Source organism: Amblyraja radiata, chromosome 34 (assembly GCF_010909765.2).
Source record: "Amblyraja radiata isolate CabotCenter1 chromosome 34, sAmbRad1.1.pri, whole genome shotgun sequence".
Taxonomy (NCBI): domain Eukaryota; kingdom Metazoa; phylum Chordata; class Chondrichthyes; order Rajiformes; family Rajidae; genus Amblyraja; species Amblyraja radiata.
In genome coordinates, this window is record NC_045989.1 from 6718906 (window position 1) to 6746731 (window position 27826).

Below are 27826 nucleotides of genomic sequence, written 5' to 3' on the forward strand. Positions count from 1 at the left end.
GCAGGAAATGTTGATAATGCACAGCAGGTTAATCAATATTTGAAGGATATTGTCAATTTAAATGTTCAAACAAAACCTCATCAAAATATTATATTTATACATTGGGCAAAGAAATCACAGATGGATTTTAATCTGAAAAAGTGTGAGGTGTTTAACTTTTGGGAGGTTGAATGTAAAGGGAAAGTATACAGTTAATGGCAAGACCCTTAACAGCATCTATGTACAGAGGCTTCTTGGGGTCCAAGTTTATAGCTGCAAGTGTACAGTACAAGTAGATAGTGTGGGAAAGAAGGCATATGACTGTATATTATGACTTAATTGGTCGGAGCATTGAGTATAAGAGTGAAGAGGTCACGATACAGCTTTATAGGACTTTGGTTAGGCAGTAGACTTTGCGTACTGACACAAAATACTGGAGTAACTCAGGGCAGCATCCATGGAGAGAAGGAATGGGTGACGTTTCGGGTCGAGAGTCTTCTTCAGACTGCGTCGGGGGGAGATACATAGATAAGGAAGTGTGAAGGTGTGAAAACAGGTCAAAGGGAATGGAGATCAAGGAAAATGTAGAATAGATCATTGTTAGCTGGGAGAAGGTAACAACAAAGCAAACAGAGATAAAATGTAGTCGGAGACAGTAAGACTGGTCAGAGAACTGGGAAGGGGGAGGGATGGAGAGCGAGGGAAAGAAAGGATTACTTGAAGTAATTGGAGAATTGTGTACAGTTCGGGTCGTCCAATTACAGGAAAGATCTGGAAACTTTGGATAGGGTGTAGAAGAGGTTTACCAGAATGCTGCCTGGACAGTATAGACTGTAAGGAGGTTAGACAAACTTAGATTGTTTTCTTTGGAACATCGGTGACTGAGGGGAGACTTGATAGAAGTATATAAAATTATGAGAGGCATAAATAGAGTGGACAGTCAGAACCTTTCTCCCAGGATGGAAATGACAAAGACTAGAGGGCATAGTTTTAAGGCAAAAAGTTTTAAAGGTGTTTTAATGTTTCAGTGGATCTTTTAGTATCAGCTTGAGGACCTTTCAATGAGATCACTCCACATGCTAAGCCAATTCAATTATGCAGGGCATCCTAAGACAGCTCTGATGCAAATAACACAGACAAAGGTATGGCTTTAGGCTTAAGGGTAATAGTAATAAAATGACCAGGTCTCAAGAAATTAAATGTGTAGGAAGGAAATGCAGATGCTGGTTTAAACCGAAGATAGACACAAAAAGTTGGAGTAACTCAGCGGGACAAGCAGCATCTCTGGAGAGAAGGAACGGGTGACTTTTCGGGTCAAAACCCTTCTTCAGACTAGTTAGGGATAAGGAAACCGAGAGATATAGGTGATGATGTACATTTAAAATAGGTAATATCATATTTTTAGACTGGGTATTGAGTAATGAGGAAGGGTTAGTTAGCATTCTTGTTGTACGTGCCCCCTTGGGCAAGAGTGACCATAATATGGTTGAGTTCTTCATTAGGATGGAGAGTGACATTGTTAATTCAGAAACAATGGTTCTGAACTTAAAAAAAGGTAACTTTGAGGGTATGAGACGTGAATTGGCCAAGATTGACTGGCAATTAATTCTAAAAGGGTTGACGGTGGATATGCAATGGAAGACATTTAAAGACTGCATGGATGAACTACAAAAATTGTTCATCCCAGTTTGGCAAAAGAATAAATCAGGGAAGGTAGTGCATCCGTGGATAACAAGGGAAATCAGGGATAGTATCAAAGCGAAGGATGATGCGTACAAATTAGCCAGAAAAAGCAGCATACCGGAGGACTGGGAGAAATTCAGAGACCAGCAGAGGAGGACAAAGGGCTTAATTAGGAAAGGAAAAATAGATTATGAAAGAAAACTGGCAGGGAACATAAAAACTGACTGAAAAAGTTTTTATAGATATGTGAAAAGAAAGAGATTAGTTAAAACAAATGTAGGTCCCTTGCAGTCAGAAACAGGTGAGTTGATCATGGGGAACAAGGATATGGCGGACCAATTGAATAACTACTTTGGTTCCGTCTTCACTAAGGAAGACATAAATAATCTGCCGGAAATAGCAGGGGTCAAAGGAGTTGGAGGAATTGAGTGAAATCCAGGTTAGCCGGGAAGTGGTGTTGGGTAAATTAAATGGATTAAAGGCCGATAAATCCCCAGGGCCAGATAGGCTGCATCCCAGAGTACTTAAGGAAGTAGCTCCAGAAATAGTGGATGCATTAGTAATAATCTTTCAAAACTCTTTAGATTCTGGAGTAGTTCCTGAGGATTGGCGGGTAGCAAACGTAACCCCACTTTTTAAGAAGGGAGGGAGAGAGAAAACGGGGAATTACAGACCAGTTAGTCTAACATCGGTAGTGGGGAAACTGCTAGAGTCAGTTATTAAAGATGGGATAGCAGCACATTTGGAAAGTGGTGAAATCATTGGACAAAGTCAGCATGGATTTACAAAAGGTAAATCATGTCTGACGAATCTTATAGAATTTTTCGAGGATGTAACTAGTAGCGTGGATAGGGGAGAACCAGTGGATGTGGTGTATCTGGACTTCCAGAAGGCTTTCGACAAGGTCCCACATAAGAGATTAGTTTACAAACTTAAAGCACACGGCATTGGGGGTTCAGTATTGATGTGGATAGAGAACTGGCTGGCAAACAGGAAGCAAAGAGTAGGAGTAAACGGGTCCTTTTCACAATGGCAGGCAGTGACTAGTGGGTTACCGCAAGGCTCAGTGCTGGGACCCCAGCTATTTACAATATATATTAATGATCTGGATGAGGGAATTGAAGGCAATATCTCCAAGTTTGCGGATGACACTAAGCTGGGGGGCAGTGTTAGCTGTGAGGAGGATGCTAGGAGACTGCAAGGTGACTTGGATAGGCTGGGTGAGTGGGCAAATGTTTGGCAGATGCAGTATAATGTGGATAAATGTGAGGTTATCCATTTTGGTGGCAAAAACAGGAAAGCAGACTATTATCTAAATGGTGGCCGACTAGGAAAAGGGGAGATGCAGCGAGACCTGGGTGTCATGGTACACCAGTCATTGAAAGTGGGCATGCAGGTGCAGCAGGCAGTGAAGAAAGCGAATGGTATGTTAGCTTTCATAGCAAAAGGATTTGAGTATAGGAGCAGGGAGGTTCTACTGCAGTTGTACAGGGTCTTGGTGAGACCACACCTGGAGTATTGCGTACAGTTTTGGTCTCCAAATCTGAGGAAGGACATTATTGCCATAGAGGGAGTGCAGAGAAGGTTCACCAGACTGATTCCTGGGATGTCAGGACTGTCTTATGAAGAAAGACTGGATAGACTTGGTTTATACTCTCTAGAATTTAGGAGATTGAGAGGGGATCTTATAGAAACTTACAAAATTCTTAAGGGGTTGGACAGGCTAGATGCAGGAAGATTGCTCCCGATGTTGGGGAAGTCCAGGACAAGGGGTCACAGCTTAAGGATAAGGGGGAAATCCTTTAAAACCGAGATGAGAAGAACTTTTTTCACACAGAGAGTGGTGAATCTCTGGAACTCCCTGCCACAGAGGGTAGTCGAGGCCAGTTCATTGGCTATATTTAAGAGGGAGTTAGATGTGGCCCTTGTGGCTAAGGGGATCAGAGGGTATGGAGAGAAGGCAGGTACGGGATACTGAGTTGGATGATCAGCCATGATCATATTGAATGGCGGTGCAGGCTCGAAGGGCCGAATGGCCTACTCCTGCAACTAATTTCTAATGGAAGTTCTCCATGGTGCACAAGAATTATCTGTGGTAGTAGGTCTTTTACAAGGTGTCAAACAACGGCACAGTTATGGCTGTCTCACACCTCCAAGGACCCGACATAGCTCCTGACTCCAGGTGCGTGGAGTCTGGACATTCTCTCTGTTAACTTTCTGTGCAGTTAAATGCAAAGATAATCAAAGAGGAGATGATGGAATGCGATCGAGTTGCAGAAATGGAACGAATGAGAGGAGGAATGAGGATAATGATTACTCCCCTAAGGGACTGGTGTGGACCTGAAGGGCTTAACTGCCTCCATTTGTGACATTATATATGCCATAATAACACTTGGAAAGTAATTGGCAGTCGCTAGAAATGTCCATTAAAAGTCAAGGACATAAGATGTATAAAGATGAAGACTCCAGATGCTGGAACTTTGAGCAAAAAGCAAAGTGTTGGACTACTGAGTGGGTCAGGCAGCATCTGTGGAGCAAGTGAACAGACAACATTTCGGGTCAGGACCCTTCTTCAGACAGGTAAAGATGATCAGATTCTTAATGTAATATGATTAACTACAGCTTGGAGAAACCAATTATAGGGGACACAAGGAACTTCAAATGTTGGAATCTTGAAGTGCTAGTGGGATTCAGAAGGTCAAGCAGCATCTGTAGAGGGAATGGATAGACGACGATTCGGCTTGAGACTTTTTTCTTACTTTGCTTTACCTCAAACCATGTTGCACCCCCACTTCATTAATAACTTTACTGAGTCTTTGATAAAGACTCAAGAAGATCAATATTGCTGCTGTTAATGTTAAGCATATTTAGACATATTTGGAGAAAACATAATTCTACTTAAATTTAAGCTCTGAACACAAAATCTAACAAGCTTGTCGTCTCGCCCTGATGTTCTGCTTCAAAATTTGGTTAATTCTAAAACTGTACCAAAGGTATTTTTAGAAACCATCTGATTAGTTTCACATGAATCACTGTATATGTGGCTTGCAAACTACAAGTTGCACTTCAGTAGCAATGACGTACTATAAAGCATTTAAATATTTTCAGCATACCTCAGAGAGCATATTAACACGATTTAGCACATTTATTGCGGCCGAAGTGCAAAAATTCTGCCTTCTCTAGTGTGGAAGGAAAGGGAAAAAGAAAACCACGGTGGAACAAATTGAACCATGAAATTGGCAATATCTATCCTTATAGACTAGGACATTGAGGCATTACAGTTTTTAAAACAGGCCTTCATAAGTTCATAAGTTGTAAGAGCAGAATTAAGACATTGGGCCCATCACACCTATTCCACCCTTCAATCATGGCTGATCTATCTTTCCCTCTCAACACCATTCTCCTGCTTTCTCCCCATAATCCCTGACACCAGTCTTAAACCTTCAACACTAACTCTGTTTCTCTTACCACAAATGCTGCTTGATCTCCTGAAGAAGGGTCTCGACCCGAAACATCACCTATTCTTTTTCTCCAGAGATGCTCTCTGACCCGCTGAGTTACTCCAGCGTTTTGTGTCTGACCTGAATATCTCCATTGATTTCTGTTTTTTATGTGAGGTATTATAGTTAGTGTCTTTGCTTGTGAGTCAGGAATGGAGAAATCTAGCCAAGATCTCAATAGGATCTGCATTATATACAAGTGAAAATCAGTATGCTGTGACATTCTTTACGAGCAAAGAACTAATAAATTGCATCATCTGTCATGTTAAAAATGACAACAAAAAAAACATTGGCAAGGAATCAGATACTGGCACAAGGGATAGTTAAATAGACTATTAAGCAATGAAGATGTTTCAATAAATACCCATGTCATCCACAGCAGCAAGCAGATAAAGCTGGTTTCCAACAGTTTTTACTTGAAGTGCAACAATCTCAACATCTTCTGTCTTCCAAATAGTTTTAACGGTGTGATCCCCCATGCTCAGAACTGCCACTCCCTCAGACAGCCCTGCAAAAATATAACTTCCATCCGCAGAACTTGCAAGGCAGTTTACATTGCCAGCAACCTGCTCAAAGAAATAAAGGAACAGAGAAACAGCAATATAGCAATGGCCAAGAAACATGACTGAATTATTAATTTTTACACAACCTTTTAACAGACTGAAAAGCTTGCCCTTAGCATGAATCACAATGCACTAAAATATCTTGAATAATTGTTTTTTTATTATTGCAATCAGCCAGGAAGACATTAAGCAGCTCAGGAAGAGATGACTGGCCTGCCATGTCTATCTCCCAGAGAAATTAAAGAGCCTCCCTGCAACTACCTCAAACCATAATCACACAATTGCATGGACGTCTAAAACACTTGTGTTAAATAACTGCTTTAAATAAGCTGGGTAATTTAAGTGCCAGTGCCATTGTTCACCTCAGTAATTAAGTTAACCTTTACCTATCCCCCACTTGACAGATAAACTTTTGGTTGAAGGACAATTAGGTCATTCGTACATGGACAAAATGTGCCTTTAAGCAAGAAGGGCAGAACATTTGTTCATAAGTGATAGGAGCTGAATTAGCCCATTCGGCCCATCAAGTCTACTCCGCCATTCGATCATGGATGATCGATCTTTCCCTCTTCATAACATCATAAGTGATCGTCAAGAAGTGCCCAACTGGGGTGCAAGCAGGGGAGTGGGAATCTTTAACTTGGATGATGTTAAAAAAAAATACTACCTAAAAAGGAGTGTTCAGTCTACTCAATGAAGTATGTTTGAGGACCTAACTTGTTTTTGGTAACATTTTATGAATCTAGGAAGGTAGTATTGAACATTGATGTTTGATAGATTGTGAGACACAATTACTCACCTGAATCTCCTCTGATGATTCACACAAAGGTATTTTTTTCTTTAACCTTTCAGCTTCTCTTTCTGCCTCTCGTTTTTCAATTACTTCACACGCATTCTCGATGATGCGACCAATTAATTTATCAATCATCCTGAAAGGTTGAGGTAATTCATCAAACAGCTGCTCTGGATCCTGTAGATAATAGTCGTTTTCATCATTGCCATTCCAATTATGCTCAGAAGGTGTTGGCACTGCCAGATACTTAAAATAGTTGCTTGCCATCTTTTACTTTCTATGGCCTTGGTTCTTCAACACTCTAAAACACAAGCAGACAAATATATCAGAAAACAGTAGCAGGGGTAGGCCACTCAGCCCCTTAAGCCTATCACATAATTCATATTTTTAGTTTAGTTTAGTTCAGAGATACAGCGTGGAAACAGGCCCTTCGGCCCACCGAGTCCATGCCGACCAGCGATCCCTGTATATTAACACTATCCTACACACATTAGGACCAAATTACATTTATAGAAAGCCAATTAACCTGCAAACCTGTAAGTCTTTGGAGTGTAGGAGGAAACCGAAATCATCTCTCACAGTCCACCTTGAAGCTTACAAACTCCACCTCACTGACTACAAAGATGCCCTCATTGCTGCAAAATCTGCCTACCTCTCCTCCATATTCACCGATCCCTGCCTAAACCACAGAACCCTCTTCTCCACAGCGGGCAACCTCCTCAAGCCTCGAGCCAACACTCTCCCTACCTCTACTCCGGATCTCTGCAACTCATTCCTCCACTTTTTCGCTGATAAAATCAGCACCATCTATCAATCTTTATCCCCTGTACCCGACTCCTCAGCATCTACTCCACCACCTACCACGGCCCCTCCTTTCAACATCTCCACTGACCTCCTTACCCCTCCTCCACACTGCTTCCTCTCCCAGTTTGACCTGGTCACCCCTATTGAAATCTCCAAACTCATCAGCTCTTCCAAACCCACCACCTGCTCCCTCGACCCTCTCCCCACTCCCCTGTTGAAGTCCTGCCTCCCCGTACTCTGCCCCTACCTCACTAATCTCTTCAACTCCTCATTGTCCCAAGGAATTGTCCCCTCCGCTTTCAAAACTGCTGCCGTTACACCAATCTTAAAGAAACCTGGTCTTGATCCCTCCTCTCTCATTAACTACCGCCCAATCTCAAACCTCCCCTTCCTTTCAAAAACCCTGGAGCGTATCGTTGCGTCACAACTTCATTCCCACCTCCTTGCGTATAACCTACTTGAACCCCTCCAATCTGGCTTTCGCCCCCTCCATAGCACTGAAACTGCTCTCCTCAAAGTCCTCAACGACCTCCTCACCTCTGCTGACACTGGTTCCCTCAACATCCTCATCCTCCTCGACCTGAGCGCAGCCTTCGATACAGTGAACCATAACATCCTGCTCACCAGACTCAAGGACCTCGGCATTGAAGGCTCTGCACTCAGCTGGCTCCGTTCCTACCTTTCCAACAGATCCCACTTCATCTCTCTCCACAACCACACCTCTGCTACAGCCGCAGTCACTCAAGGCGTTCCCCAAGGCTCCGTACTCGGCCCCCTCCTCTTCATCATCTACATCCTCCCCCTTGGTCAGATACTCCGCCACTTCAATCTGGACTTCCACTGTTACGCTGATGACACCCAGATTTACCTTGGCACCAAATCCCCCCACAACCCCCCCCTCTCCCATATCAACTCCTGTTTGTCAGCAATAAAAACCTGGATGCAACATAATTTCCTCAAACTCAACAGCGATAAGACAGAATTTCTCCTCATAGGCTCCAAAGCCACACTTAGCAAAATCAATAACCCCACTCTCACCATCGACGGCACCACTGTCTCCCCATCTCCCCAGGCCCGCAACCTTGGCGTGATCTTTGATTCCACCCTCTCCCTTGAGCCTCACATCCGCCATGTCATTAAAACCTCCTTCTTTCATCTCCGCAACATCGCCAAACTCAGACCCTCTCTCACACCGCCTGCTGCTGAAAGACTCATCCATGCCTTCATCTCCTCCCGACTGGACTATTGCAACTCACTTCTCCTTGGCATCAGCTCCACCTACATCAACCGACTCCAACTGGTCCAGAACGCAGCCGCCCGACTCATCACCCACACCAAATCCTGGCATCACATCACTCCAGTCCTCAAAAAACTTCACTGGCTTCCCATCTCCCACCGGATCACCTACAAAATCCTGGTCCTCACCTACAAAGCCCTCCACCATCTGGCCCCCACATATCTCATTGACCTCCTCTCCCCCTACCAACCCTCACGGTCCCTCAGATCCACATCAGCCGGTCTCCTCTCCATCCACAAGTCCAACCTCCGCAGTTTTGGGGACAGAGCCTTCTCCAGGGCAGCTCCCAGGCTCTGGAACTCCCTCCCCCAACTGATCCGCAATTCCGTGTCCCTCCCCATCTTCCAGTCCCGCCTCAAGACCCATCTCTTCACCTCTGCCTATCCTTAGCCCCACGTCCCCGTCCCTTTTCATCTGTGCATTAATTGCCTCATGCTGTGTTTTGTATTGAATTCTGTCTTTACTTTGTGTACTAGTCATGTCTCTACTATTTATTTCATTCCCCTTACATGTTTTTCCTATACATGCTCAATTTTTGTAAGGTGTCCTTGAGACTCTTGAAAGGCGCCCATAAATAAAATGTATTATTATTATTATTATCTCGGAGAAAACCCACGGCATCAGGGGGAGAACGTACAAACTCCGCACAGACAGCACCCATAGTCGGGATTAAATCCGGGACTCTGGCACTGTAAGCGTTGTAAGGCAGCAACTCTACCGCTGCTCCACCGTGCCACCCTATGATCATGGTTGAACTGCCACAGACTTCAACTCCTCTTCTGCGCCAGTTTCCCGCTGTCCACAGTTCCCTCATCTTTCAAGGAATTGTCTGTCGTCTATAATATCCACAGCCTCCAAATAATCCATAGTAAAGAATTTCAGTGGTTCATAGCTCAGTTTTAAATGACTGTGCACTTTTATTTTGTAACCATGTCCACTCATTCGAGATTCTTCCACGAATGGAAGCATTTGAACATCTACCCTATTATGCCACCTCAGGATCTTACATATTTCAATATGATCATCCCTTATTCTTCTAAACTCCAGAGAATACAGATCCACAGCTTCAGTTACTCAAGATAGGACAACCCTGTCATTCCAGAAAATAGACTAGTAAGTTGTTTTTGTACTGTCTTTCCCACAGCCATCAGGCTATTAAACACAACGAATAAGCTATGCGCACTGATCTGCAAAAGACTATTATTATTTGTTATTTGCACTGTATTTGTTATTTATTGAACTTTTTCTTTTTTTTCCCGTTATATACAATGTTTACATATTCACATATTCTGTTGTGCTGCAGCAAGTAAGAATGTCATTGTCCCGTCCAGGACATATGACAATAAAACACTCTTGACTCTTGACTCCAATATTAGTCTATTATTTCTTAAATAGGGGGAATAAAACTGTGCAGTGTACTTCAAGTGTGATCTCACCAATATAACTGTGAGAATTTTTCCCTATTTCTAAACCTCAACTCCCTTATAATAAAAAAAATGTAATTTGCACAAAATCACATAACTATCGCTGCATTGCATTCATTTGTAATCCCTCTCTGGTTACATCGATAACATCGATAGAATCTCTAGAGAATTTGTTTTTGCATCCAAAAATCTAAACTTTTATTCACTCTCTTAAATTCAGAACTTATTCCAAACATTTTAAGCTCTCATTAAACCACAATAAATTCTGGATTCCTTATCTGCAACACTCAGCCTGTGTGGATAGAATGACATCTGAGGGCGTGATTAAAACAAATACATTGCTATGCTCTGTCTCTTCTTAAGTATAAAACACAGCTATAAAATAATGGGTGCGAAATGCACCAAAATTGTTTTTGTTATGACACTGGTTTTTGAGGCTCAAACCATGTTTTTGAGGCTGAATTGAAGAACATAGTTTGATCAAAATAAATGAAGTTTTATTCTGCATTTAATTACATTACAACTGCTAACTGCCTCAAGATAGTCGTGATAAGCAGCATTTTTGATCCATCAGGACCCTCCCACAAATTTGTGAGGTAGATAGACACAAAATGCTGGAGTAACTCAGGACAGGCAGCATCTCTGGAGAGAAGGAATGGGTGACGTTTCGGAACGAGACCTTTCTTCAGACTCAAACCATGTTAAGTTAACATCACCCATTCCTTCTCCCCAGAGATGCTCCCTGCCCTGCTGATTTACTCCAGCTTTTTGTGTTTATCTTCGGTTTAAACCAGCATCTCTGGATATCTTTCATTCATTTGTTCTATATCTCTCTACATCACCATCTTTATCTCTCGTTTCCCTTTCCCCAGACTTTCAGTCTGAAGAAGGGTCTCGACCCGAAAAGTCACCAGTTCCTTTTCTCCAAAGACGCTGTCTGACCCTCAGAGTTACTCCAGCGTTTTGTGTTTATCTTCGGTTTAAAGCAGCATCTGCAGTTCCTTCCTACACAAGTTGAGGTAGAACCAGTATTGTGGATTTGGTTCCTCCAACCTTACAACAAAAGCAAAATATGTTCAATTTAAATAAACATATCTATTCTGACAGGGATCTGTACTGTCCCCTTATGCACAAATGTTTATTTATTTATTTATTATTTTAATTTTATGTTATTTTTTGTCTGTTTTCGTTCTGACTGTGTTGGCTACTGGACATCTGAATTTCCCTGAGTGGATCAATAAAGTATTTATCATCATCATCATCAAATGTGTGTTCATGGCTGTGATCGATTGGACTGGAGAGTCATGCAATGCAACAGCATCACTGATTGTGCCAGTAACATGCAGATTCAATGTGAATTGGTTTGTAAAACAAAAATAAATAAATAATTTATATATGTAAACATACACTCGCAAGCATCATCTCCATACTATAGCTTAATAACCAAAATTGGGATTCTGAATATCAGCTTCACTATCACATTAGTTGAAGGTGAGATGCAATATTCTGGTGAGAAAAGGATCAGGTCAATAATGTAGCTTTATTTAACGCTGATCTTTATTGAGATTTACTATGTTGTAGACCCCATGGTATTGATCATGGTTTGTATGTCATCAGGAAGTAAATGTAAGATGGAAACAAAATGTTGTGGTCGCTGAATTTGAGGAGAGTGTCCCAATAGTTATGCTATCCCAGTTTCGCAAATATTTCCTACACAATAGGGAACATTTACAGGGGCTGGAGGAAACCCACGGTGACGGGGAAAATGTGCAAACTCCACACAGACAGCACCCGAGGTCAGGATTGGATCAATGGCGCTGTGAGGCAGCAGCTCTACCAGCGGTGCAGCCCCTTCTTTGGTTGAATCTAGGGTTTCTTGACTGACCTCATGCAATATGCATTGTCGTAATGCAGCAATGTAATTTGAAATTCACCAACATCAAATGCATCTCTCCAACAGAGTGATTTGTTCCTCTGCTGCATTTACATAAATAGAACACAAATCAAAGCTATAAATGAAAAATCCAGGCAAACATTGTGTGCTCTCCTTCTCTCGTGAAATCAACATTGTATCAAGCAAGTAACTCAAATATATGGAAAATGTACCTACACACTGACACGTTCCAGCAGTCACACCTGGTTGGTCGCCCTAACAGATGGCAAGTGCTTTTATGGGAGAATTGTATACACAAAAACCCGCATAAGTAAGAGTGAAAAAAGTAGATGCAACAAATGCAGCAGGTTGCAGAGTGGCAGAAGTTGCTGAATGAGGCCTCTGGTCGTTGATGGGAAGAAAGGAAAATGGGAAATAAAGCAAAAAATGAAAGTAAAAATTAAAACAAGTAAATGAGAATGAGAAGGCCGCAAATGTTGCAGGGTTTACAGAGAGGCAGAAAGAAGCAAGTTGTGAGTGAGGCCTCTGGTCGTTGATGCCGCCCGTTGCTAGGATACCGGGGCCGGAAGTCCCGTCCGTCGCTGCAAGATGTCCGCCGGCGCTGCGGCCCGGCCGGGGAGAGCGGGTCAGTGAAGCCGACACGTTTAGGAAATGTAGCTGTAGCTCCTTTCATTTGTTTGTATTTTTTGTATTATAGTGACCAATTTGCAATTAAAATATGTGTATATTTCTGGATGAGCTTTATATACTTCTCTCTAACATAATGGTATTAATGTAAAGGAAGCAAGGACTGTATCTAATTGTAAATAGCATAACTTTAAATGACACAAAATGTTAGAGTAACTCAGTGTATGAGGTGTGATTTGTATTTGCGCAGAACTAAATTATTCTAATGAAGACCCATTTTCTGTCCTAATTGATGTTTTCAAACAAAGTGTGTTGTGAAACACACCATGGTGGATTTGATCCTGATTGCTTAATGATTTAAGTTTGTGCAGGAAGGTGTGGAGGCCGAGGGATAAGGGTTGAGGCTGGAGTTTGCAAAGTTCTCTGGACCTGATGCAGACTTGTTTAACATCTAAACACTTTAATCCAGTCATTTATACCACAAATGAGACAATGACTCCTCTGTGGCATCAGTGTTGTAGATGATTTATTTTAGTAATTGGGACAGGCTTTTTAATATCTCCTTTTTCTAACTTATCTTTGGTTGTTTTTCCTACCGTGTTGTAAATTGAGGTTGTGTCTGCCTTGGGGAAGTTGTTTATTTTGTGTCTGTACCTCTTGAGTTCATAGGTTTTCTTTCTCGTTGCACCCAAGCTCCACTGGTCTCTGCTGCCTCCCAAACCTCCATGGATTCCTATGTAAAACTTGCCTCCCTCAGCCAAGGAAGGGACAAGATTTTCAGGTATGTTTTATACACAGTAAAGTCGTGCATTGCTTCTGCATTAAATGGACTGGTTTTCATGGTAATTATGTTTGCATTGTCATTTGTGGTTAACCACCTTTCACCAATATCTCCCATGGTTGCATTGTAATCAACACATTTTACAGTTCACAGCTCAGTGTAAACATTATTAAAGTTGTGTGATACATAATTGTTTTAATTGTTCCCTTGCAGTATTTTGAATGGCAGAATGTACATGGTTTCTCTGCAAACACCAATTTATGTTTACAGTTGTACTAATGTACTTAAATTGAACATGTCTTGTTGTGACCTATCTAGAATTGTGTGTATATTTCTGCATGAGTTCTATACTTTAAAATATAAATTGTATTAATCTAAATGAAGCAAGTACTGCATATGTAAATAGTGTAACTCTAGGATGCAATTGAAATGTGCACAGAGCTAGATTATTCCAACAAAGGGACCTTTTTTCTATGTGCCCTAACTGATATTTTAAACAAAATGTGTTGTGGAACTCCAGATAATTCAACTGATTCTTGCACTGGCATCAAACTGGCGAGTGAGTTCAGTATAAGTGAAGTGGAGCAGAAATATTTGCCTTGCATTGTGTAAAGTTAATGCACTGTCACGTTTGGTTAGAAGTAACTCGTAATCCTTTGGGTTGTTTGAGGGCCTTGATTACTTTGAATTTAATCGAAGGGATCCAAGGCTTACCTGACTAGATGTATCCAGGTAGGTGATGGAATAATTTACACTAGACATGAGTAACTATCAAACTGTAGCTACTTTAAGACTGGCTTCATGATTCCAAGCATGCAGTACTTTTATATCATTTTTTATATCATAATAGCACAGTACAATACAATAAAATGTATTCCTCTCTGGAGGGAAATTGGTCTGCCGACAGTCACAACACAAAAGGTACACAAAAACTTGAAATTAAAAGTGAGAACAAAAAGAAAAAGATAAGCGACTGTTGGCTGGCTGCCTCATACACAGTGCCTTCACCGGGACAAAGGAACAAAAAACACTTATAAGATCTCTGGCAGTAGCAGGTGGAATTAACACCAAGATGTTTAAAATCATTATCGATGGTAGTGTTTATGCAAGTTCATAGAGTCCCAAGTCCCAAGCTAGCATTCCCATGAACTCTGAGGGTATTCGGAAAAGTGCCTAGTAAACCGAAAACGGGAATGTTTAGCGTCATGTCTAGCAGATACTGACATTGTTTTAGATTGACGCTGCCCACCTGGGTACCTCCTTGTGTATTGTTCTTCTGGACACACAAGTGTGCTCTCATGAGAATCTGTGTGAGTTGTTGTCTGTATGAGCTGAAAGTTATTGTCCTAAGCTGTTGTGCTTTTGATCACAATAGTTACCGGCATTAGATAGAATCCAGTCATTAGTCTGGGGCTGGTGGAGGAAGTGACATGGAAGGTGTGGATCCATGTCACTTTTCCTCATAGCTTCACTACGGTGTGGGTCGTCATCAGCACTTGGAACAGTACATCCCAACGTGGTCGAAGGCAATTATTTCACTTGAATGTCTATATGAGCATATAGTTTCCAGGCTGATAAAAAGGCAGCTTTCACTGGTTGGTTCCTCTGTTTCAGTCACCTGTGAATGGAAACTTTGGAAAGATTTAGTTAGTGCAATGATTCAGCTTGTTCTCATGCATGTTATGAATGTTCCTTGCCTTTGTCGGCAGTGGAGCACTTGCAGGTAATTTCATTGGCCTCCCCATTACTATCTCATATGGAGTTAGCCCTGTACTCTGATTTGGGCTAGATCTAATTATCAATAGAGCTAATGGCAAGGCTTCAGGCCACTTTAAACCTGTCTCATTACATCATTTAGCCAATTTAGTCTTGAGTATCCTGTTTTGTCTTTTAACTACCCCTGATGATTGTGGGTGATATGGGCAGGAAAAATGCTGTTTGCACTGAAGTCCCTTCATTGGTTCTTTAACAACTAAACCAGTAAAGTGAGATCCATTGTCACTTGACGTAACCTATGGAATGCCAAATCTTGGTACTACTTCTTTCAGTAGCACCTTGGCCACTGTTGTGGCATCATAGCTGCGAGTGGGAAAGGCTTCTACCCATCTGGAAAACATGTCTACAATTACCAACACAAACTTATAACTCATACATCCAGGCATTTGTATAAAAATCCATTTGCATATAAACAAAAGGCCCCCATGGTTGGAGTTGGGGAGAAGGCTGTACGCTGGGAGTTTATCCCATGTTATTGTTTTGGCATCTCATACACTTAGCAGTAATTATCTGTAATTACTTTTTTCACTCTGAGGGTGGGGTGGCTGCTGCTCGGAGTGGTGCATCAGCTCGGGCATTGCCTCAGGAGATGTCACAGTGTGTGCGGAGCATTTCACTACTGCAATAGCTGTGGGTAGTAGAATAGCTTTCAAAAGGTTATGGATCATTTTCTTGTGTCTGAAAGGGGTACTGGAATAGGTTAAAAATCTGTGGGCTTCCTATAATTAGTATTAATTATGTATTAATGTTCACAGTGATTAGCTTAAAATGCATGCATGGGTGAGGGCAAAACGTACCTTTTCTACCACTAGTACAAAACGGGTACTAGTGGCAGAAAAGACTCGAGGCAAAGAAAACCCTGCTCTTTTTTTTATTTTTGCCGGCTGAGTCATCTGTCACTAGAGTTCTGTTCTCAAGAATCCAAGTCAGATTACCGACCTCAGTGGAACCTCCAAAACTGTTGGAATAATTTACACTAGTGCCTATCAAACTGTAGCTACTTTATTAGCTAAAACTTGTCAGACAGGGAGCAAAGTCAAGCAAGAAACTGTCCTCACGATTCCAAGCATGCAGTATATATTTTTTTTATCATTTTTTGATAGCACGGTTAGTCATGTACACTTGTTTACATGGTTAACTATTGTGATCCAGCATTCAGTAACTTTCCTTTGAGAAACAGGCTTCTTTATCCATGTAGAAAATTTAGGGAGTCTTGGTGTAGCCTTGAGTTCACAAGCTCTTCTTTGTGTCTAGCAAGCTTGTTTTCTTAACTCTATGGGCCACCTGCACCAGGAATGTTTAGCCATTCACTGGAGTAACGGTCGATTCCCACAGAGTGAAATGCTGCCCATGTTGAAATACAAAATGGAAGAACAGCTCAGTTCTTCCCACATAGATAGAGATTTCTACTAATCACTTGGATTATAGAGTCATAGAATATACAGTGTGGAAACAGGCCCATTGGTCCAACTCGTCCACACCGGCCAACAATGTCCCAGCTATGCTAGTCCAACTTGCCTGCGTTTGGTCCATATCCTTCCAAACCTGTCTTATCCATGTACCCGTCTAACTGTTTCTTAAATGATGGGATAGTCCCAGCCTCAACTACCTCCTCTGGCAGCTTGTTCCATACACCCACCACCCTTTGTGCGAAAAAGTTACCCCTCTGATTCCTATCAAATCTTTTCTCCTTCACTTTGAACCTGTGGTCCTCAATTCACCTACTCTGGGCAGGAGACTCTGCATCAACCCGATCTATTCCTGTCACGATTTTGTACACCTCTATAAGATTACCCCTCAACTTCCTGCGCTCCATGGAATAGAGTCCCAGCCTGCCCTATAGCTCACACCTTCTGGTCCTGGCTATGAACTCCTCGCATGCCTTCCATGTTGCACTCTTCATAATAACCACCCCATTACTTGTTGATTTGCATTATCATCATTTAAAAAATGATCATCCATGTTTTCAAGTTCCTTTGTGGTTTTATCCTTCCTGTTTCTGTGAACTGTCCAATCTCGTAACATGTGATATGTAGTCCTTGAAATCTGCCGTTTGTCACCCTGAAATTTAATTGCTGTATGATTTCGCTATCGAGGTCCTGAGCTCTGGAGTTATCTCATTGAACCTGTCTGCTGCTTTATCTTTCTTTGTAAGATGTCCCATAATATCACTACTTTTAATTGAGGTTTTTGCGTTTACCCTAATGTTTCTGTTTTAAAGTTTTATTTGGTAATGCTCCTGTGAAGTCCGCTGGTTTTTGCTTCCTTAAGGGTATGGCGTCAATGGAAGTTGTTGTGAATAGAACCAGATGGGTGTGAGCTAAGTGATGCAAATTAGGAGAGCAAGAAACTGAAATGCTGGAGGAACTCAATGGGTGGAACTGCATCTGTCAGGGAGAAGGAATTGTCCTCATTTCGGGTCGAGACCCTGCACCAGGACTGGGAGTGGAAAGGGATGATGGCCAGTAAAAGGGAAAGTGGGATGGGTAAGTAGGTGATAGGTGGACTTAGGAGGGGGCGAAGGATGACGGCAGGTGGAGCTAAGGGAGGGGAGGGATGGAGTTGGGAAATAGGAGTTGGGGATGATAAATGGAAGTAGGCAAGGGGGGGTTGAAAAGAGTAAATTCAAATTGTGGCATTAGTGATGACATTAATGGGACCAAGGTTTTTTTGATCCTTAAGAGTGCTCAAATCAAGTATAGTTTGCACTAATTTGGAATGTGTAGAACTTGATTATCTGCTTTGTAAGCTACCTTTCTAAGATGTCATGCACAAGACGTTGAGTTCATCATCTTGTCTGTCTGTCTTTCAAATTTATATAGAGGAGCTCCTCAATTTCTAGATTTAGTTATGGTTCAGGCTATTTCTTAGTTCTATGTTTTGTTTGGAGTGACTTTCAGTGCAATTGATTTCAAACATCTTTAAAGATGATGTTGTCCATCATTTGTCTGGTAGACCTGTTTATTTTTTCCATATCTTCTACATAATATCCATTTCCTACCACAACTAATTCAAGACCACTACATTTGCTTAATTTCTGCAAATGGTGGCTGTCGTTACTCATCAAGACATGGTTTCTCCTTGCTCATCTACATATTCTATTTAAAACTGATTATTAAATTGATGGCTATTGAAGTACACAAATTAACCCTTTTAACTATGATTTCCATTGATTCTCCATTAATCTGTCTGTGTAGATCTTGCAAAGACCTCGAAAGATTCTTAATTACCGGTGGATTATTTGTTTCCTGACATATCATCTCTGGAGATAGACACAAAAAGCTGCAGTTACTTAGTAGGTCAGGCAGTATCTCTGGAGAATAGGAATAGGTGGTGTTTTGGGTCGAGACCCTTGGAGTCATTGAGTGATACAGTGTGGAAACAGGCCCTTCAGCCCAACTTGCCCACACAACAATGTCCCGGCAACACTAGTCCCACCTGCCTGCGTTTGGTGCATATCCCTCCAAACCTGTCCTATCCATGTACCTGTCTAACTTTCTTAAATGATGGGATAGTCCCAGCCTCAACTACCTCCTCTGGTAACTTGTTCCATACACCCACCACCCTTTGTGTGAAAAAGTTACCCCTCGAATTCCTATTCTTCAGACAGAGAGACAACAGAGAGGGAAACGAATGATATGAAAAGGTACATAGAATATATGAATGAAAGATATGCAAAAGGACAAATAATAGACAGCAATGATGATCAAGGAAAGGTAAACTCCACAATGGTGCATTGTTAGCTGTGGCGAAGTGAGAATGAGTGATACAAACAGTAAAACTCAGCAGGACGATAATATTTTCTCTACCGCTATTGAATGCTGCATGATAACATTAATGAAAAGTCTCCTTTTTTTCTAACTTAAAAGGCACATGATGACATTGCTTGTTTTTGTCCCAAGATATTAAGCATGAATTTGCCGTAAGCATGAGTTGCTGTTTGTCGCATGTAGCAGGAAATAAGCTCTGTGCTTGCATTTTGTTTTCTTTCAGAACTACTCAGTATGCATGCATTTTACTTAATTGTCTCATTCACAAGCATGGCAGCAACAAGGAGCTGGCTGCCAAACTTAAACATCTGGAGTCTAACTTGAGTTCAGGACGCAAGTGTAAGTATAAAACAGTTCTGGGAGGGGGACACAAGCAGCGCCTTATTCTGTCCTGCTGCAGCTATTCATAGTGATGTTTACAAAAGCAGATTATTGTGTTCCTCCACAATGCTTTGGTGTTATTTCAAAGCATAGTTTAATCTAAAGTGAATGGATTAATTTGTAACAAGTGTTTCTGGGAACCACTTCTCCCTAAAGACTTCCCATTTTCCAGTCTTAAAATTAGCAGGTTTGGTTATGGATTTTTCTGAGTGGCATCAAGGCTGAAACACAATGGAATTTTAGCATCAAACCCAGGATAGTTCTTGTTACGACAACTCTTTGCATCTCTGCATTTTCAGGCAATAGGCATCCAATAAATTGTACCTGAAACGCGATTCCTGGTGAGCAGTTAATGGCATGTGGCTCCCACAAGTAAAGAAATCGTAAACCCAATAATTTCACACTGCAGAACGTTTCTAATAAAAAGTCTTCAAGTAGCCTAGACTCCTTCCACCTTGTCTCTTGTAAGTCATTGTCCCTTTCTCTGTTTCCTTGTCCATCCCTGTTTCTGTCTCCGCAGCACCTGGAGAGGAGGTTTTCTATTCCAGGGCATCTGAAATATCCCTTGTTTCAGGAAATGTGGCTTCTGCCATTTGTGGGAATAGAGTCGGTCGCACAGCGTGGAAACAGTCTTCTCGGCCCAACTTGGCCACGCCAACCAACATGCCCCATCTACACTAGTCCCACCTCCCTGCATTTGTCCCATAAACCTCTAATCCTATCCTACCAATGTACCAGTCTAATCGTTTCTTAAACATTACAATAGTACCTGCCTCAACTACCTCCTCTGGCAACTCGTTCCATACACCCACCACCCTATGTGTAATAATAAAAAAATTAAAAAAACCTAATCACTCGGGTTCCTATTAAATCTTTTCCCCCTCACCTTAAACCTATGTCCTCTGGTTCTCAATTCCCCTACACTGAGCAAAACACAGTGCATTTCACTGATTTATTCCTCTCATTATTTATAAGATCACCTCTTATCTTCCTGCGTCCTAGGGCCCTACCATTCACCTTAGAAATCCTGCCTTTAACATTCCCAAAATGCAACACCTCATTGTATTAAATTTCATCAAGTATTCCTCAGCCCACCTGCCCAACCAATCAAGATCCTGCGTTGAAGAAAGAACTGCAGATACTGGGAAAAAGGTAGACAAAAATGCTGGAGAAACTCAGCGAGTCAGGCAGCATCTATGGAGAGAAGGATAGGTGACGTTTCGGGTCTGGACCCTTCTTCAGACTGGTGTCGGCGGGAAAAAGAAAGGAAGAGGCGGAGACAGTAGGCTTGTGCGAGAGCTGGGAGGGGAAGGAGGGAGAAAAGCAAGGACTATGAAATTAGAGAAGTAAATTCATACCGCTGGGGTGTAAACTACCCAAATGAAATATGAGGTGCTGTTCCTCCAATTTGAGCTGGGCCTCACTCTGGCAATGGAGGAGGCCCAGGACAGAAAGGTCAGATTTGGAATTGGAGGGGAGTTGAAGTGCTGAGCCACTGGGAGATCAGGTTGGTTAGTGCGAATTGAGCGGAGGTGTTGGGCCTGCGCTTGGTCTCGCCGATGTAGAGAAGATGACACCTGGAACAGCGGATACTATTGATCAAGATCCTGTTGTCATTTTTGACAACCATCTTCACTATCTACAATACCACCAACTTTAATGTTATCTACAAGCTTGCTAATCATGCCATGTACGTTCTCATCCAAATCATTGCTATAGATGACAACTACCAATGGGGCCCACCACCGAACCCTGAGGCACACCACTGGCCACAGGCCTCCTGTCCAAAAGGCATCCTTCCACCTTCTGCTTTCCATGAAGCCAATTTTCTATCCATTCGGCTATGTCTCCTTGGATCCCATGCGATCTAACCTTACAGAGCACGCAGGGAACTAAACAGCCCTTCCAGGTGGGACATTTCACCTGTGTCGTCTCCAACTTCATCTATTGCATTTGGTGATCTTGATGTGGCCTCCTCCACATCACTCAGACTAAACGCAGACCAGGTGACTAATTCACTGAGCACCTGAGCTGTTTGCTCTGGCTATCTGGATCTCCTGGGTACCAGCCAATTAAATTCCCCTTCCCATTGTCCTCGGCCTCCACCACTGCCATGGTGAGGTCCGAAGTGAATTAAATGACAGCAGCTCCTGTTCTGCCTGAGTAGTTTCCTGGTCCTCTATTACATCTCTCTACCCACTTTATCCCCAGCCTCTCCCTCCCCCCATCTCTCTATTACACCGTTTCTTCACCCCTCCCCTGCCTACTGAATTTCCCTCCCTCCCTCATTGCTCACACCTGTCCTTCCTGTTATCATCTGCCACTACTCTAGTTGAGATTGTACTTGGAATTGGTAGATTCAGAAGGACGTGGGTTGGAAGGAGAATGGACATGTGTGTGATAAGAGATTCATTTGAAAAAAATGTACAGACACCAAAAGGCGACACGGCGGCGCAGCAGTAGAGTTGTTGCCTTGCAGCGCTGGAGACCCGGGTTCGATCCCGACTACGGGTGCTGTCTATACGGAGTATGTACGTTCTCCCCATGACCGTGTGAGTTTTCTTCGAGATCTTCAGTTTCCTCCCACATTCCAAAAACATACAGGTATGTGGGTAAATTCGCTTGGTGTAAGTGTAAATTGTCCCTAGTGTGTAGGGTAGTGTTAATGTGCGGACTCAGTGGGCCGAAGGGCCTGTTTCGTGCTGTATCTCTAAACTAAACTAAAATGAAAGACTCGCAAGAATTTTGAACAGAAAAACTTGAATAGGTGGAGGGTGAATTTAGCTGTGAGAAAGAATGGGTTGCAAAAATGACTAGTCAGTGCAAATACAGAATGATTGTAGGTAACTAAGCAAGGTAAAGTAGAATTTATGGTCATGAGGCTAGTGGACTGGTGCAGTTTGGATTTTTGAAAAAGGGATGGGAAAGAGACAAATATCTGATCTGGTTATGAGCTGCACCATGTACAAGGTGAAGTAAGTAGTATCCAGTCTAGCTTCACTACAGGCAAACTCTTGCACCCATGAGCAAAGCTTCAGGCGACACACAAGCTGGGGCAATTGTGTTACTAGCTCTGTGTTGGAAGCTAAAAACAATTCTGAAGAGCTCTGTTTATTATACTGCAAAGTAATCAATTGACGTGGAATGGAGCTGTGAACAGATCTGATGTAAGGTCATAGCAATAGCTCAATAGCAGTTTGTTCCACTCATCCCAAGTGCCAAAGAACGACATCAATTGATGTTCACATTGAATTGATGTAATTGTCTATGCTGCAAAGACCAGCCTTGTAATTTACAAGGGGTGAAGAAATATGTATTTGCTGTACATAATAACCAAATGTATGTATTATGTAACCAGTTGAGTAGAATTTGAAGTGAGTTTATTGTACTGAATGCATGTGACTACATTTGCATTCACAGTAATGTTTCACAAAAATTAAGTGAGTGATTGATTATATGGTCAGGACCCAATTCGAGGGATAATTTAGCACTGGGTTTTAAAAATGTACTCGTTTTCTGTGACATTTGAATGGATAGCTTTGAATTTTGTGAGTGTTGCCAATTGACTCAATTATGCATGTATTGTGTGTGTACAAAAAAGAACCTGTGGCTATGTCAATGGATAAGCTTTTCCCACTGAGAGTAGGGAAGATTCAAACAAGGGGACATGACTTGAGAATTAAGGGACAGAAGTTTAGGGGTAACATGAGGGGGAACTTCTTTACTCAGAGAGTGGTGGCTGTGTGGAATGAGCTTCCAGTGAAGGTGGTGGAGGCAGGTTTGTTTTTATCATTTAAAAATAAATTGGATAGTTATATGGACGGGAAAGGAATGGAGGGTTATGGTCTGAGCGCAGGTATATGGGACTAGGGGAGAATACGTGTTTGGTACGGACTAGAAGGGTCGAGATGGCCTGTTTCCATGCTGTAATTGTTATATGGTTAATGCAAAGACAATTCTACATTCAGTTCAATCAATTATAAAATCCTTGTGATGGAAATTACTAGAGCAAGAAACAGTGGAAAAATTGTGGTCATAACTCTTTTCCATAAGAGTTGTTATCAAAGAGTATCTTTTTAAACTAGTTCAAATGGCCTATTTTTTTTTTTTTTTCCTTGGTCGGAAGTTCAAGTATGAGGATGTAATAAGAAGCAGCAGCAAGATAGATGCAGGAAAACTGTTCCCGATGTTGGGGGAGTCCAGAACCAGGGCTCACAGTTTAAGAATAAGAGGTAGGCCATTTAGGACTGAGATGAGAAATGTTTTCACCCAGAGAGTTGTGAATCTGTGGAATTCTCTGCCACAGAAAGCAGTGGAGGCCATTTCGCTGGATGTATTCAAGAGAGAGTTGGATATAGCTCTTAGGGCTAACAGAATCAAGGGATTTGGGGAGAAAGCAGGAACGGGGTACTGATTCTGAATGATCAGCCATGATCATATTGAATGACAGTTCTGACTCAAAAGGCTGAATGGCCCACTCCTGCACCTGTTTTCTATGTTTCTATGTCATAGTTAATGTGTGATGTTGCATATGGAAGGCACATTGCAATAGAGAGAGGCACTTGTGCTCCAACAGAAAGACTATATATAAATTGCTTCTGCCTCACCCAGAATAATTTCATTTCAATACCTTAGCCATTGATAACAAGAGCTGTGTGACAAATGCTGTTTGTTTTGTTTCAGTATTTAGGTTGGGTAACACAGTGGATGCAGTCCAGACAGCCAGAAGGAACGTTCAGATTTCAGACCCCGTGCTACGGTTTTGTCTCACTGCCATATCCCTCAGTCGGGCTCTGTACTACATCTGTGATAATATTCTCTGGTCCGGCGCAGTGGGACTTGGTGATATTGATAAGGAGAAGTGGAGCAAGCGATGCAACCATTACTATTTTTTCTCACTAGTTGTCAGCCTCGGTAGAGATGTTTATGAGGTTGTCCAGCTCATGAAAGAAGAAGTGCTTGTCCAAAAGAGGCAAGAGAGCAAATCCATAAACAACCTGGAAAACAATCGTGCGCAGAGAGAGTTTGACTGGATAGCAAGGATCAAGTCCAAAGCTTTCCTCGTGCTGCTTTTCCAAATCGTTGGGAACAATCCTCCTGTATTGCTTGACATTGTTAAAAATCTCTGCGATCTCACCCTCCCGCTAGACAAAATGGGCATCTGCAAAACCAATTCTGGTGTGGTTGGCTTCTGTGGGCTCCTGTCCTCAATCCTCTCAATTCTAGCTTTGATGCACCCAGCACTGAAGTTGAAAGCATGAATAAACTGCTCGCCCAGAAGAATAAGAATTTTCTTATTTCTCTGACAGAAACATCAACATGTGTGTGAAATGGAAATAGTGTTTTCAATATGTTTTCTGAAAAAATTATAAGCTACATTGGTGGATTAAAATTTTGCTCAGTGCAACTTTGATTCTCTAAATCTCTGAGCAGTGATCTCCAATGTGTGCTATCGCTGTGAACCTGAAGCCTTATTGATCAAAATCTTGCATCCTCCTGTCATGGGCAAGGAAATCAATTATAAGTTAATGTAAAGCCAGTCTCAGATTGGCAAAATTCCATTTGGGTACAAAGGCAGACCAGAAGTGCACCAATTTAGTTTTGCAACTTTACCAGGGTACTGATCCTCTAATTCATGTCTGTCTGTCTGATCTCGCACTTCTATGCTGTTCTACGTTTTAATTAATCTCTCACCCAGGCAAGGTAAATATAAAGAAATTTGACATTTACATTTGCTGGATATTAATAACAAGGCTTCGGTCTTGAGATTGAGGTGCTTGAAAAGTGCTTGAACTCTGAAATTATTAAATGCTAATGCAAAAGGTGTTATCACGATCAAGATTGCAGTATGTTCAAGAAGTAGCTGTGGATACTGGTATTAACTGAAGATAGACACAGAGCTGGAGTAACGCAGTCTGAAGAAGGGTCTCGACCTGAAACATCACCTGTTCTTTCTCTCCAGAGATGCTGCCTGTCCCACTGAGTTACTCCAGCTTTTTGTGTCTCTCTTCAAGATTGCAGTGCATGGCAAGGTATTAGGGATAGGTGTCTGAAATTGGGTGTTAACACCTTCAGTTTTGTGTTTGTAGAGTCAGTAATAGAAGAGGATTGGCCCCTTGTGTGATGTGATATCTGGTTCAATCCATCTGAGAAACCAATTTTATTCAGCAAACCTCCGCAACAATTCCATACAGAGATCTTTCTAAAGTTTTACATTTGTAAAGAACTTTCTTAACTTCTTAATACCTTTGTGCCCTACTTCATTCTTTGCTTTGGTATGGAGCTATTTCTTGTTCTTTATTATCTTACTGTTCAAGGTTTATTCTTTAAATATTCCTGTTTTTGCCTAAAAAGCTTGTTTTTTTTACAGGGTCAAATCTGAAATTACGTTAATTTGCATTAAAGCATTGTATAACTTTAGCAAATGTGCCTGATGGAGAAAGCCTATTTTTGCAATACCCAAATTATCAAATATGATGGGAAATATGGTGGCATAGCAGTAGAACTACTGCCTTGAAGCGCCAGAGACCCGGGTTCGATCCTGACTGGGTGCTTGTTTGTACAGAGTCCAAAGATGAACCGGTTTGTAAGTTAGTTTGCTTGGTATAAATGTAAAATTGTCCTTAGTGTGCGTGTGGAGTAGTGTTAACGTGCGGGGATTGCTGGTCGGTGCAGACTCGGTGAGCTGAAGGGCTTGTTTTCGTGCTGTATCTCTGAACTAAAACTAAACTAAATAGTCCTCTAAAATGGTTTGGGGTCTGTTGAGAGAATTGGTCACTTGTGTGACTGAATTATTGCAAGCTTGTGTTCCCCTCAATTTCAAAAACATGAAATCCCTAATCCCATGCCATATATTTCAATCTGGGTTGTGACAGCTTGTGCAGAAGCATTTCATAGTTCTAGACCTCTTAATATTTTCCCCTCACATTTTCTCTGTTATATTCCTTGTGGAGGTGATTATGGAAGAATTTCTGTTGCACTTGTCTGCTGAAGAGCAGGGTCTATAATTTTTATGTTCTTGTGAGGAAAGTGCCTTACTATGACTTGCCTGCAAATGATCCAACTACAGGAGAAATAACTGTGTTTAATACATTGGTGACGAGTGGCTGGGTAATGTTTTGTGATTTTTTTTTTTGAGCTTTTCTCATGACTTGAATTTGCAAACCTTTAGTGAAAATGTAGAAATATTTGGGTGTTCCACTTTTTGATATGGGGCTGTCTTATAAGAGGAAATGCATCTGAGTTTGGAATATTTATAAGCTCTTATCAGAAACCTATTTGTTTACTGAAACCCTATGCAATAAAAAAAAAAAAAATGTGTAATATTCAATTAAAGGTTTCAACAGAATGTTAACATTTTTTAGTTCGGAACTTTACTTGAATATGGTGTAGCTTGTGAAGGGAAAGTGTTAAAACATAAAGACTAACTATGCAACCCACATTCTGGTGCAGCAATATGTGATATCAAGTTTTTGATGCAATAGCAATGTTAATTTCTGTATCCTAAATTAGGAAGAAACTAATTTTCATTGATTGCTGCAAACCAATGCTGCTATATTTGCTGAATAGTTCTACTGTTCTGTTTGTGCTCTAATAAATTATTTGTCACAAAATTTGTATGACTTATTTTTATTTTAAATGCATTCACTCTTAATGTCGTTACAGATAGAGTAAACATTCTTTAACTGATCTCTTTCCAACGGATTTTGATTGGAGCGACTGACTTACCGACGGCAGCTTGCGCCATCTCCCTGACCACTTGCTGCACTGTCCCCGGCTCGCGTCACTTGCCATGCCGGTTGCCCACCTGCTCACGCCACCACTGTGACCACACCTTCTGCTACCACCTCTGGTCCACATAGCTTCCTCAGCCGCGCCTGCCACCAACAACCCTTATCTGCACTCTGGCCGCCCGCAACAATGGACTCTGTCACCCCACCCCTCTCCACCAGCAGGCCGAGGCTGTCAACTCGTCTGGATAGACATAAAATACTGGAGTAACTCAGTGGGACAGGTAGCATCACTGGAGAGAAGGAAGGGGTGACATTTCGGGTCGAGACACTTCTTCAGACTTCAAACTCATCTGGATTCCAGGCCCAGTTCCAGACTGAGAGTGAAGAAGGCTCTCGACCTGAAAGGTCCCCAATCCATGTTCTCCAGAGATGTTGCCTGACCTGCTGAGTTACTCCAGCACTTTGTGTCCTTTGTGTATTAACCAGCAACTGTAGTTGTTTGTCTCTACTGTATATACAATGATAATGCCTTGCCCGGTTATAGCAGGCATTCGCCAATAACACCATTTACCCCCCCAACCATGGTCCATTATAATGAGGGGTTACTGTATTTCAGAACCTTTAAATTAGTTGTTGCAAAGCAGGTACACAATATGTCTTATCAGGTTCTGTTCTCCAAGACTTCAGAACCCTCCGTTTTCAGAATCACCTCAAACGTCTAGGTGACTGAAACACTTGACATCGTTTTCCTTTCATGCCTTAACGGACATTGGTGTTTATTTTTCTTTATTTGTATTATCTCCAATCCTGTGACCAGCTAT

General features: G+C 41.8%; 2 protein-coding genes across 5 annotated transcripts in view; one reads left to right on the plus strand and one right to left on the minus strand.

Moving 5' to 3' along the window:
• wdr93 (WD repeat domain 93) overlaps positions 1-12479 on the minus strand; it is a 65320-nt gene extending 52841 nt beyond the window's left edge. For 3 of the 4 annotated variants that reach the window (XM_033050202.1, XM_033050203.1, XM_033050200.1), the window contains exons 1-3: positions 12154-12479; positions 6525-6819; positions 5527-5728 (exon numbers count right to left, since the gene is read on the minus strand). In XM_033050202.1, coding sequence (XP_032906093.1) covers positions 5527-5728; positions 6525-6785 — 463 coding nt within the window. In that variant the 5' untranslated portion in view covers positions 6786-6819; positions 12154-12479. Of the gene's footprint in view, positions 1-5526; positions 5729-6524; positions 6820-12149 lie in introns of all 4 variants that reach the window. The other variant, XM_033050201.1, reaches the window with a different exon arrangement.
• A 39-nt stretch (positions 12480-12518) lies between these two features.
• pex11a (peroxisomal biogenesis factor 11 alpha) lies at positions 12519-26885 on the plus strand. Its single transcript, XM_033050125.1, has 3 exons — positions 12519-13345; positions 19115-19230; positions 23956-26885. Exons 1-3 carry the CDS (start codon positions 13290-13292, stop codon positions 24531-24533), a joined length of 750 nt encoding a protein of 249 aa, XP_032906016.1. The 5' UTR covers positions 12519-13289; the 3' UTR covers positions 24534-26885.
• The last annotated feature ends 941 nt before the right edge of the window (positions 26886-27826 follow it).